This window comes from Passer domesticus, chromosome 3, assembly GCF_036417665.1.
Source record: "Passer domesticus isolate bPasDom1 chromosome 3, bPasDom1.hap1, whole genome shotgun sequence".
In the NCBI taxonomy this organism is placed as follows: domain Eukaryota; kingdom Metazoa; phylum Chordata; class Aves; order Passeriformes; family Passeridae; genus Passer; species Passer domesticus.
Window position 1 is genome coordinate 90,359,773 of NC_087476.1, and position 12,998 is coordinate 90,372,770.

The following is a 12,998-nucleotide window of genomic DNA, read 5'->3' on the forward strand; positions in this document are numbered from 1 at the left end:
ATCCATCTCCTCAAGACATAATCCACAGCTTCTAACAGGTCATCCTGCACAGCAGTGCTTGCACCCAGTCCTTCCAAATGCACCCAGTGATTCTTTCTGTAACTCCCTGCAAAAGTTTTGATTTTCCTTTGCAAAAGTTGTGATGCTTGAGTTTCTGTCAGAGAGGAGGAGGAGCAGAACGAGCTGGGCAGTGCTGTGCATGTGTGTGCTGGGACAGCAGTACACATCACCCTGGCTGCTTTACAGTCAGTGGCGGCCTCTGCCTGACCGTGTGTCAGAGCTGCTCCCTTCCTTGCTCACCTTTCACAGGGAAAACTTAATGCCCAGGAGCAAGTGTCTGGCAGCACAATGAATGGCAGAGATTCCTCACCTGGAGTGTGAGCCTTTCTGCTGTAGATTTGGACACGTGTAATTAATGTTTGCTCCCAGTCCTAGATGCTGCTGCTGTTTTCTAGGAGAAGGAGCCCAGGGAATGTTTTTGTGCACTCATCTAACGACTGATGTTGGTTTAGGTTTGGGGTTGGTTGGCTGGGGGTGTTGTTTGTTTGGTTTTTTATGTGTACCACATCCTTAGGGGAGAGATGATCAATATTTAAGGAATGTAACAACTCCTATACTACCTCCACTTGGAGACAGAAGTTACCACAATAAGAGTGTGTGTTGTAGGGAGTGGAATGTGCAATATAATTTACATAGTCCAAATTACTGGCCTCCACCCCAGTTTGAGACAGCAATAGCTGGTGTGGAACGAGGAGGTGTCAAGCCTCTGTTTCCATTCCTCCCTGCCTTCAGGAAAATAAAGAGCTTATCACTGGGCATGGTAGATACTCCTGGAGATGTCTGAGACATTGCCCTGGCCAGGGCTGCTCCCTGCTAGGTTGTCTGCTGGTAATCTTGGCACCAAGATAGTCTGGAATTCAAGTACCACCCCATGGTATGTCCTGTTTCTTCATCAGTCAAGCCTGAGAACCCTTACTAACAAACTGTCACAAAGGCAACATAATTTGTTCTTCAACTGTTGTTTATTTTTCTGTTCATCTTTGGTAGATTTGCCTTGGTAAGAATTGAACTCAGTCATCACTAAGCATTAACAGTGGAAAAGAGGATGCAAGGCTGCAAATTCCTTGGCATAGACAAGTACGGAGAACATTAAATAGTAGGTTAAGTACTCAAGCCTACACTCTGCTCTATCGAGCTCTTTCTGCAGCATATTACTGCTTTGATCCATACTTACAGTTTGCCAATCAAGGCACATTTTGTGACAAGATAACATTTTACTTACTTTTTCACGTTTTTGCTCTGAGTGGGACTTTCTGCTTCTCTGTAAAAGGTTTGAATTAATGTCTTCTCTTTAGACAGATGCTGCCATTTAGAAGTGTTATCTGAAAGACATGCAATTAATTCTTGACCTCAATTAACTCAGTACACCATTCTCACAGCTGAGTGTGATAAGCAGTTATGGTTCTATGATACTGAATTTGCTGTGATGTATCATTCAGCATTAACACAAGGCATATCTTGTTTGATAATTTTTCAGAACCTCAACACATCAGCCTGTTCTGTCTTCTCCTTCCTCCCCCCTTCCAAAACTTACAGTGGCTTCCACTGATGTCTCAGTCTTGACAATTTTAAGTGGAAGCAAGTGGAAAGACCTGAGTTCTACCAATAATGAGACTTCATTTATCAATCTCACAACTGCATTTAATGCCATTTTTTAACCCCCAAAGCTGGGGATGGATCCTGACCTGAACAACATGGTGAGTGTCCTGCTCAGAGCCTCCAGCTTCTATTGGAAACTTTGTGGCTGTAGAGCAGGGAGGTGACACTGGGACTAGAGAAACTTGCATTTGAGACAGTGTGAAATGAGACACAAAACACTGGTAAGTTGATCAGCCTCAGCCTGGCCACATTGGATCGACAAGGGGGTGTAGGGCTCCAGAGGAGCTCAGTGGAACTCAGACTACTGACACTTCTGTATGGAGAAAAAGGGGTAAGAGTTGAGCAGATGATTGAAAGGGTTTTTATTTCCTACTTGCATCACTTCTGTTTGACAAAGGGAGTTTCTGTTATGCTTTTAATTTCTTCAATTTTTTTTCCTAAATATTACAAAAATAGTATTACAGTTGTATCTATCGTTAGGAAACCGTATGATTTTGAAACCTTACTTTAGTTTTTGTTTCTTTTTGTTACAAGACTTAGGCTGAACAAATCAAACTGTGTAATCCCTTGTGGATTCATCCATGCCATTAGGATTGCTTTTCTTAGCCACAGTTAACAGTGGTGTAATGGGTTTTACAACATTTTATTAAGTTGAAATGCATCAATAGCACTAATGATAAACAATTGTGGTATTTCAGGAAGAACAATTTCCAGCTCTTACTGCACATGGCAACCTATGGAGCTTTTGGGCAGCACTTGACTGTGTGGCATGAAAATAGGAAGTGATTGTCCCTTACAAACATGTTAGTGGTGTGGCACAGACTTAAGGAAACCAGTCTTGGATGTCTGTGGTAAAAAATGCATAACAGCATTACTATCATCTAGATGAAATCTCTTTGACTGATGAGTGTTGCCTGAGTTTGTGCTGTTGGCTGGTGTAAATCAGGATAAAGTGGTTTGCATTGGCTGTGGAGAGGACAGGAATGGGCTTTATTGTTGATGCCAATCATAGGACAGGGCGTGGTGCCTCCTCCCTTCCTCTCCGTCTGAGCACACTGGGCCTGCCCTGGCTTAGGATGATAAACCTAATATAAAACTACAGATAAGATGTGTAAGGGTTTTTTGGAATTCTACTTTCTCCTGCATCTATAGAAAAAAGAAGGCTTCAGTTAAGACCTAATTGTGGCCTTGCACTACCTGAAGGGAGCCTACGAGAAAGATGGAGAGGGACTTTTTACAAGGGCACGTAGTGATAGAACGAGGGGGAATGGATTCAAACTAAAGAGAGTAGGTTCAGATTAGATATTAGGAGGAAATTCTTTCCTGTGAGGGTCGTGAGGCACTGGCACAGGTTTCCCAGAGAAGCTGTGGATGCCCCATCCCTGGAAGTGTTTAAGGCCAGGTTGGATGGGGCTTTGAGCAACGTGGTCTAGTGGAAGGTGCACAGAGCAGAGGGGATGGACTAAATGGTCTTTAAGGTCCCTTTCACTCAAAGCCATTCTGTGATTCTATAATCTTTCCCTGTAGGAAAAAAACAACAACAACAACAACAACAACAAAAACCCAAAAAAAACAAAACCAAAAAAAAACCAGGATACCTTTTAATGCCAAACTGATAGTGTTGTCTACCTTAATTAATGATTACTCATTAACCAGTGCCAACAGTATCTTTAACTGGTTTTCCCAAAGAAATGATTAATTGCTGCTAACGGTGGACATCAGTATTCTACATTCAGCAGAAAGACTGCAGCTGTGTTTTTCAGGCAGGTAGCAAGGCTGCAGGGGATGTGGGTAGCTTGAATGCAAATTATGGTGTGACTTCTCCTTTTGGATTTCCTTGAGCTTGTGCAAAAACTGTATAAGCAGCTTGCAATGTGGATGTGTTCATGACCTTCTTTGGTTAAACATAGTCTTGAGGAAGCTCAGCAAAACAGTGCAAAGCTGCATATGGCATCATAAGACAAGGAGGTTGCATGCTGTGCTTAACTGGGGGAGGGAAGATGAGTATTTTAACAGATCTGTCCTATCAGATTTCAGTGATGGTATTTATTTTACAATACTGGTTAGCTAGAAATGTACAGTGGACCTTGGATCAGACCTGATTAGTTTGTCCCCAGGTCTTCAGTCAGCTCAAATATGATGGATCTTTGCACTTTGACCAGTGCTGTTTGAAATCACTGGAATTCAGCACATGGACAAATAGACTCCCCCACAAAGGCAGCTGTCATTGTTATATTGGACTCTTTACCTTCTTTTTCAACTTGAAAATCACCACTTTCCTGAAACATCAATATTAATTTTAGATTGTAACGATATAGAATTCAACAAACATAAGAAGAATAAAGTAGTGTGAATAACTCTTTTATTTTGTAACAAGCTGTTCACTAGGGATTGAAGTGTGATAATCACATTTAATAACAGTGATAAGTATTTGTTTAGTTCTCTTGTATTTATGGTTTGGTCTACAAACACTGACTTGGTGTTAAGAGTTTACCAAAACCCAAGTAGGTCAGTCTGGTAAATGCTGACTTGAAGTGAACTTGAGTGAAAATAAGAGCTTCATCTGATCTTTATGAAACATATGAACTTTACGATCAGGAACATACACTGTAGTGCTTAGTTTGCCAGTACAGATGGAGAAAAAAATATTAGAGATTAATTCAGGGCCGTCAAATTCCTGGTTTTTCTATATATATATATATTTTTTTTTTTTTTTTTTTTTAAATGGCTAATCACAAAACAGTGTGATAACTAGAAAATGTTAGGAGTCCCATCTGCCTAAAGATGGGCTGGCTTCATCTCTGTGTTTGTACCATGTTTCCTTATGCAAACTTAATGGGCTTACAAAAAAATCTTGCAAAGTGCAAGCTTATATATAATCAGCATGTTATCATTGCCTGAAGTAGTAAGATTCTGTAGATGGGATTGAATTAAATCAATGTTATGGATAAAAGATTTCATAACCAAGCAAACAAAGAGGTTAAACATTAATTAGTTGGAGTAACTCTAGAGCTCCTTTCTTTCAAAAATGCCAACAAACCAACACAAAACAAGACGCCACAAAAATCAAAAGCAAACCCTCAGCTCAAACTTACCTTGGTGACAGTAGTATCAATGGGGTGAAGAAAACACCCATGGAACTGAGATGAGGACCCAGCTTTGTTGTGCTCTCTGTAAGCTGACCATTGGCTGACACACGGAGTATGGCAGAAGCACATTCCAAACAGCAGCAAAGGGAAGTGTTGCTCACTGACCACCTGGTTGCATTGTGCTGTATCTGTTACCCATCTTTAATGAGTGGCCACTCTCAAAGTCTTCACTTTTGCTTTAATGTGAAATCAGACACCTCAAAACACCTGAATTATTCAGCTCACAATTACAGGCGTTGGTATGGAGACTTTATTATGGTATGAAAAGGCATTGTAATAGCAGGAACAACCTCTCTGGTTTTTAAGATTATATTGATTTGGCCAACTGTGAAATACATTGAGTAACCTTACCAGGTCTGCATATGAGTTACAGAACATGTAGCTGCAACAGGAGGCCTTATATTCCTCATCTGCTGGACCAAGAGTAACCCAAAAAATTATAAATATGATGTGTATGTCTTATGTAAAACAGATTGAAGTGGAAAATCCAAGAGTGGCATTGTGCGAAGGTTAATGAGCTCTGCCTAAGTGGAAAATTATAAAATTTGCATAGAGCTGGTAGAAGAAAGGGAGCAATGACTACACCTGCCTCACCTTCTGCTCGTCTTGACTAGCTGGGAAGTTGTTCAAATGGGATATATTTTGGGTTTTTCCTGTCTTACAAATGGTGAAGGTCATGAACAAGATGACTGCACTGTTCTTAACCAGCTCCAAAATTCCTTGATTTGCTCCTGTTATGCTGTAGAAAGAATAAGTACATTCAGATACTAATGTACCCAAATTCTTTTGGGAGATCAAGATAGCCTTCACTGAATCATCATATGGCTTTGTCCCCCTCTGTAGCTTATGCTTAGAGTGTCTTTAGATTCTTTGTGGTGGAAGTTGTACAGATGCTGGTTATCACACACAAAGGAAATAAATGCATCCAAAACCAGTTAAAAACAAGCCTTGACAAATTCTAGATAACAGAGTACTTCTAAATATTAGAACATAATCTACACCTGAAAAAGTTTATGAGCTATCCCTTTTTATGTGTCCATAGCCAGTAAATCTATTTTGACACCACCTTGGACATAGCAAACAGTTGGAAAGCACATGATAAATAAAAATTAGGTATTAAATGGGACAAAAATACCTTCGCATAGAGAAGCCCAACTATGCTGGCCAATTAAATAGAGAAGCAGCAATCCACCAGATGAGCTCCATCTGAAATGCAGAGCAGGAGGATGCAATATACGTTCTCAACAATCTCTCTATAGAAAGACCCAGGTTGATGCAGGACTTAGTAGATGGAGTGATGGGACCACAGCCAGCCCCAGCATTAGACATAAGCAGTCTTCTCTCTTCCCCAGTATTTTTGTATGCTGATATTTTTATATCCTGATTTTGTGTAGCTCTGTCTTCCATGCCGCACGGCCTCCTTGGCTTGGTTTGCTCTGAGAACACCACAGAAACTGTGTGACAAACTTTATTTTTTACTTTATGTTGGACAGGACTTCAAGCATTGCACTGGAGTTGCCTCAGTGGAGCCAGAGTTTCTTCTTCTGTCTGTGCCTAACTGTACAAAATTCCCTTGGGCAAAATTACAAATGCAATAATGCCTGGTTATAAAATGTTTACTTGTTCTCATTTAGGCTTACAAAAATTTTGGAATGAAATATGAACTTAAAGAGCTATGTAACAATCCAACTTGCATCATATTTAATGATTCCTGGTTAAAAAAAAAACAAACAGCCAAACAAACAACAACCAAAACCCATTTTAGGTCAAATGCTGCTACTTCAATGCTACTTTTTTATTCACTCAGGAAAAAAATGCATTTTATTTAGTCATTCTTACACTAGTGATAACAAAATGACCCTAAAACAACTCAAGACTTTAACTTGGCATCCTGTGGCCTTGTTAAACGAGCACTGTCTAAGATCTGATGTCAACTGAAGCTAGTAGAAGGGAGAAGAAAAGTGTGCATTTATCACGAGCCTGAAAGTTTTGGTCATGCCTGTGATGTTTCCTCTGAGGCCTATAATTTTTTTAACATGAAAAAATTTAGCCTTTCATCCAAGGGTTTAAATATTAGAGAAAATGAGTAAAAATGACAACTCTGTATGCTAGAGCCAAGGGAACTGGTAAGGCTGCAGCTGGCTCAACTGCATGAAAGGATCTGGAGGTGCAAGCAAGGGAAGAAAACTTGTCAGGGGGCTGCGATTCAGTTACAGCCTTTTTACATAAATTCAGGAATGCGACAAGTGTTAAAGTCAATGCCACAATTTACTTCCTTTTGAACTGCTGCTTCATGTTACCCTGAAATGTCCTTAAAAGAATTAAAGTGCAAACAAAAGCATCTTTGACCAAAAGGTCAAATAGACTGATAACATTTATGACCTGGAAAGAAATTACAAAAGGCAAGTGGCCTGGGTTTTATGTTTTGTGTGTGATAAATGAAGGCGGGCCTTCAAAAGGAACTCCTGTGTCTGAAAGATTACTGAAAATAGATCTTTTAAAAAGCATGTCTGCTGTTGGATGACTACAGGAAAGAGCATGGGATCAGCTTGCCACTGAAGTTCAAGGGACTTGGACAAGCATGGTTCCTCCTGAGGTGCAGCTGGTGGAGATGGAGTAACTGATACTGTCCTTTAAATTTAAGAATCTTCTTGGAGAATGGAAGTGATTTTGCCTTTCTTACAGAGGTTGCAGTAGAAGCTACTGTTATGGAGTATTTTGGAAGGTTTAACTGTTGTAATGAAAATGTTAAATGTTTTGAAGACAGTAATGCAAAAATGCTTCACACTGGGGTATTTAATACTGCAAAGCAGCTCAAAATTGAAGGTTAAATGTAATTTAATTTTTTTCCATATCCTAAAACTTCCTCCCTTTTGTGTTTTGGTGTGGGTTTATCTTTTTTCCCCCTTTGTTCATTGCAGATTATAGAAAACATAGGTTCTTGATGCTTCTTTAAATTGTGACTTTTCCAAATCTAATGCTAACTACTTAATTCACTTGAGATGCTTTCTGTATTTATGTTCCCCTGAGTATATTCCCCATTTTATATTATGCATCTTTCAACAGCCTGTGCTCTGCATGTTTCCACCTCTGTAGTTCCTCATGGCAGTTTAGTCTTCCATGTTTTCTATCATGCTCTTTTTTTAAAAAATAAAATATTATATAAATTTTGTTTTTAAAAGTAGCCAGTTGTTTTTTCTGAGAGGTTGGAAGCAGTAGTTGTTTTCTGCTCTAGAAAGAAATTCCCAAGATTTCTCAGAAAATTTGTTTTCTTGTCCTTGCTCTCTGTATGACAGAGATTATGATTTGTAAAAGGCCATTTTGTTTTTATTGTTGTCAGCACATGAGTGCATCCTCCTAACCCTTTTTGCTCCAGCCATATGGCATCTGCAGCTTCAGTTTGCTGCAAGGAAAGCAAGCGGAGAGAGCTGATTGAATCTGGTTGTGACAAATGAGCAGCTTTTGATTTGCCAATCTTTGACCCAGACTGAGGTTCAAAAGCATTCCAAAACTTGCTGTTTGCTAACTTCAGAAACTAATCCTTCAGCTAGCTGGCCTTTGCAGCTCCAAGCCTGGATTCCATTATGGCTGTGACTCCTGGACTGCTTGGATGGCCACGCTGCCACCTCCTCCTCGCAGCTCCGCTCACAGGCAGCTCTAGGGCTACAGCCAAGCTGGGATGCAAGGATGTGCCACTGAAGGGCAGAGCATGACAGTCACAGCAGCTCAATCACTTCTGGAAGTGCACCCACACGTGAGAAATGTCACCTTCTTCAAAAGGCTTCCGAGGAGTTTGTGACTGACACCTGACTGGAATCGTGCAGCCAGAGCCAGTGTTCAGTCCAGCCTATGCAGTGACCTGTGTACTCCTCAGAATAACTTGGTAAAGCAGACAAATATAACAGATGTTTGTTTATTACTATGTCACATTCACACCTCTGACATGTTTTCTCTTCTTACTGGCAGGAATAAGCCCAACCTTCTTCTGTGATTTTGGTCTGTGGGTTTTTATGAAGGTAAGTGGGAGACAACTCCAATATTTATTTATCTGTTCCAGTAACCGTTGACATTGGTTAATGACCTAATTTTACCAATGTTCATACCCATAGCTACCAGTTAATAAGCACATTAAAATGTATTTTTACAATGATCAATAGTAACAGCCCTGTCAGTATTTCTGTGAGGCTGAAAAGAGGAAGTTATAGGGGGGTTATTCAGTCAAAAAATATGTAAATTTTAGAGAAATTATTAAAAAGGCCATAAAGTGAGAGCTGCTTATTATTTTGCCCTTTTTTTTTTTTTTGCATTTATAGTAGTAAAAAGACAAAGTATATATAATGATATAATGAAAGCTCATGAAGCTGAGAGATTGACAAATGGCTTCCAGAAAATGGAATTTTTTTTTCTTAAAATCGAAACCAAAAATGACTTGTGATACTTCTGGGCCTCAGAGTTATTGACCTAATAAAAAATTGCTGCTTTTAGTTGTATCCTTTCTGTTTGCAGTAATGGCACACGTGTAACTTTGTACTAGAAAGGATTCTTCAGAGGTTCAGACTGGGTGGCACAGCTGGCTTCCCAAGAGCAGTGGGGTTATTTCATTGTGCACACTTCCTAGGACCTGGTTTGTCCATGGGAAGGCCAGGAAATGAGGAATAGGGGTGGGTCTTTGCTACGAGCTCATTCAGCAGAATGCTAAACCACAGCTTCCTAAGCTCTAAGGCAGTCACTGACAAAGAATGAATGCTTTGTATGGCTGCTTCCCCATGTGCAATTCCTTTCTGCAGGATAAATTGCCTGATTCATTACTTGTCTAACATCATTTCTGCAGTCCCTCATTGGATGCACCAGGTTTCAGAACAGTGTCCAAACTGTGCAGTGTGAATAAAATTAAGATAATAAATTTTTAGAAAAAGTATGATAAATATTTTTAGTCTTGGAATTATACATAAAACAAGCTTCATTTTGCTGTTGGATGTAAAAAAATGAAAGTGTATCCTTAACAATGGCCTAAAAATTGTCCTTTTTCTACCTGAGAATTTTGGAGAAAAATTTTGCTGAGAATAACTTCAAGTGTATACCCAGAGTTGTTTGTATGACAAATATGGAAAAAAACTCCAAAACAACATAAAACTCAAGTTCTACTGATGCTGGTAGCACTTCAGAACAGCTCAAGCTGACTGCATAATGATTACTGAGCACAACTGTTAGGTTTAACCTAGGAATAAAAATAACACAGGCAAAAGAAGCCCAGACTTGGAAACACTTATGCAAGATGTGTGCTTTTTGTCAAAAAGGTCAGAAGTTTACTGTTGTTTTGTTTTGCTCAAATAGAATATGATGGTATTATTTAGTTGTTTGCATTTTTAAGTTCTCAAATTAAATTTATCTGCAATAACAACTTTGTTTGCTTCCTGGAATAGAGGTTGGGATTTAATTTTGTTGATGGTACAGTCATTGCTGAAGCCTCATTGTCTAGGAAACGGTAGACTAGCTTTACACATGGCATGGTTAGTATGTGAAACCGATATGTTTTTCAGTCCACGTATTACAATTTGAACTTTTTTTTTCCTTTTTTCAGCACAAAAGACTTTCTAGCACATCTCCTTGTTAAGGTGGTTTCAGCTGCTACTCTCCCTTAAGAACGCAAGCAGAGTTAAAATCACTTGCAAAGCCATTCTGCTCAGTGTAAGTGTTTTAATGGTTCAAGAAAGCAGAGGGAACAGCCTGGTCAGGCCAGAGAGAGGTGATGGAAGTCTGGCAGCACTCTTCCATGGACTCTTCAGGGGTATGGAGAGGACAGGAGCAGACCTGTGTCTGACAGGCACAGCGAACAGAAGAGGCAACAGTCACGTATCGCCACAAGGGATGATTCAGTTACAGAAAAGGCAAAAAATCCTCACCCTGGAGTGATTTTGTAAAGGTGCAGGTTCTCTGGATGGGGCTGTCAAATCTCTGCCTTCAGCTGCTTCTGTGCTGGCATCAGGTGCACCTGCAGGTTGGAGACCATCACAGAGTTGGTTTGGAGGTAGATGATGTTTGTGGCTCTGCTGGGGAGGGATGAGAGAGAGGGAAGACTGGAGAAGTTGATCTATAAAAAGCACGCACAAGGGACTTAGGACTACAAGGAGAAGACAAAATGCACTGTTGCTGTCTGGGCCCAAAGGGTCTTTCTGGTGGCGCTGAGGGAACCTGTGACAGCGTCCTCTTCTACCTTCCCCGATTGCCCAACTTTAACCAAAAAACAAGGGCGAGGGGGAGTCGTATGGCCGAGCCATGCTGCTGCCTGGTCACAGAACCACAGTTACACGGGATGCACAGGATTGCTTATCCAATTCAACTCCCTGCCCTGCACAGGACACCCCCAGCAGTCACACCACGTGCCTGGGAGTGTTGTCCAAACTCTGCTTGAGCTCTGCCAGGCTTGGTGCTGTGACCACTGCCGGGGAGCCACCTCCAGTGCCCAAACCACCTTGTCCTAACATCCATCTTCAACCTCCCCTGACACAGCTTCAGGCCGTTCCCGGCTCGTCCCGGTGTCGTCCCGCCCGGCTCCGGGACGGGCGCAGGGGCAGCCCCTGCCTGTGCCCCCTCCGCGGAGCGCGCGTGTCCGCGGGCCGGCCCGGGATGCGCTGCGGCATCCGTCCCAGCGTCTGTCTGTCTGTCCGTGTAAGTGAGTGAGAGCGGGAGGGCCGGGGGGCTGCGCGCTGCCCGGCGGGGGCGGCGCTCGCCGCAGCGCCAGCCCCGCTCCCGGGCGGTCACGGCGGACGCGGCGGGGGCGGGGAGCGCGGCCCCGGCGCCCGGCATGAACCCGCGGCGGGGGCTCGGAGGCGGCGGCGGTGCCGAGGTACGAACCCCCGCCCCCGGCAGGTGCAGGGTCCTCCCCCCGCCCGCGGCACCGCCTGCCCTTGCGGGTCCGGGGCTCGGCGCGGTCCCGCCCGCGGAGCTCCGAGCCGAGCCGGCAGGGAGGGGAAGGGTAAGCGAGGGGAGGGGAAGGGAAGGGAAGGGAAAGCGAAGCGTGCCAGGCCCGGCCGCGGGCGCGGGAGAACCGAGGTGAACCCGCGGTCTGCGCCTGCCCGCCCGGCCCGGCGCTCCCGCCTCCCCCGCGCTCACGCCGCCCGCCCCCCTCTCTCCCTCCGCAGGGAGCCGCAGGGCGAGCAGCGCTGCCGCGGCCGGGCCAGCCACCTCCGGGTCCATGAGCCGCCGCCAGCCGCCGCCGCCAGCCGAGACCGCCGCCGCCGGGCCCAGCTCCCCCAGCCCCGCCGCTTCCGCCGCCGCTCCGCCGCCCCGCCGGAGGTGAGTCCCGCGGCCGGGCCGCCGCCGCCTCCCCGCCCCGCGGGCCCGGGCTCCTGTCAGCCGCGCCGGGGCGGGGGAGAGGCCGCCGGCACCGCCGTAGCGCCCGCCGCCTTTTCGGGGAGGGGGAGATGGAGGGCGGCCGGGAGCACGCGTGTGTGCCCCGCCGCGAGTGCGGGCTGGGGTCCCCCGGAGGCCGGAGGGTCGCGCCGGAGCCTTCGTGGCCCCGGGGCGGCGGTCGCTGCCTGCCCGGTGCCTCACGGCGGGCTGGGGCTGGGGCCGGGGCCGCGCCGGCGGACATCCGCGCCTCGCCCCCTCGGGAGCGCTCCCTGTGCCACCTTGGTTTTGGTTCTTGCTGTCCCCGCTCGGGGAGCGCTCCCTGTGCCACCTTGTTCTCCCTGTGCCCGCAGGACGGTCCCGCGCCCTCCGCTGTGAAGAGCATGGCCGTGACTCTGGAGCAGGCCCAGAGGGTGGGCTATACCTGCCTGAAAGCACTCCTCAGGTTCGCTTTTATGGTCGCCAATAACCTGGTTGCTATTCCGTCCTACGTCTTGTATTTAATTGTGCTGCAGCCTCTCCGAATATTGGACAGCAAAAGCTTCTGGTATATCGAAGGAGTGTTATTTAAATGGCTTTTAGCGATGGTGGCTTCCTGGGGCTGGTGGGCAGGATACACAGGTAAGAATGTCTTATTAATTTAAAACATACTAATATGTTAAAAGACTGTTTTCATAAGGGGATGTATAAGGAAATCTACTGCTGAATGTAGTAGATATTCAGGATGTTATTCTTTCAGTTGTCTTACACAGATGCATTTCTGGGTTGAGATGCTGTGTACTGAAACATTTTTTAAGTCATACCTAGAAACTTTATATGTTTTAAGTGGTTTGCAGTCAG

At 44.3% G+C, this 12,998-nt stretch overlaps 1 protein-coding gene and 1 long non-coding RNA gene across 6 annotated transcripts in view; one reads left to right on the forward strand and one right to left on the reverse strand.

Annotated features, from left to right (window-relative positions):
- Positions 1-9,710: 9,710 nt before the first annotated feature.
- Positions 9,711-12,102, reverse strand: LOC135297102 (uncharacterized). Of its 4 annotated transcripts, XR_010359171.1 has the most exons (3): positions 11,994-12,100; positions 10,712-10,800; positions 9,711-10,625 (listed from the first exon to the last, which is right to left on the reverse strand). It is a non-coding gene; the product is annotated as an uncharacterized LOC135297102 (long non-coding RNA). The 4 variants fall into 4 exon arrangements; XR_010359172.1 differs by having other exon boundaries at positions 9,711-10,855; positions 11,994-12,102; XR_010359169.1 differs by having other exon boundaries at positions 9,711-10,800.
- Positions 11,503-12,998, forward strand: part of LPGAT1 (lysophosphatidylglycerol acyltransferase 1) — a 61,285-nt gene continuing 59,789 nt past the window's right edge. Inside the window, exons 1-3 of one of the 2 annotated variants that reach the window (XM_064414295.1) lie at positions 11,503-11,655; positions 11,951-12,104; positions 12,512-12,779. In XM_064414295.1, the coding sequence (XP_064270365.1) occupies positions 12,542-12,779 (238 nt within the window). In that variant the 5' untranslated portion in view covers positions 11,503-11,655; positions 11,951-12,104; positions 12,512-12,541. Of the gene's footprint in view, positions 11,785-11,950; positions 12,105-12,511; positions 12,780-12,998 lie in introns of both variants that reach the window. The other variant, XM_064414294.1, reaches the window with a different exon arrangement.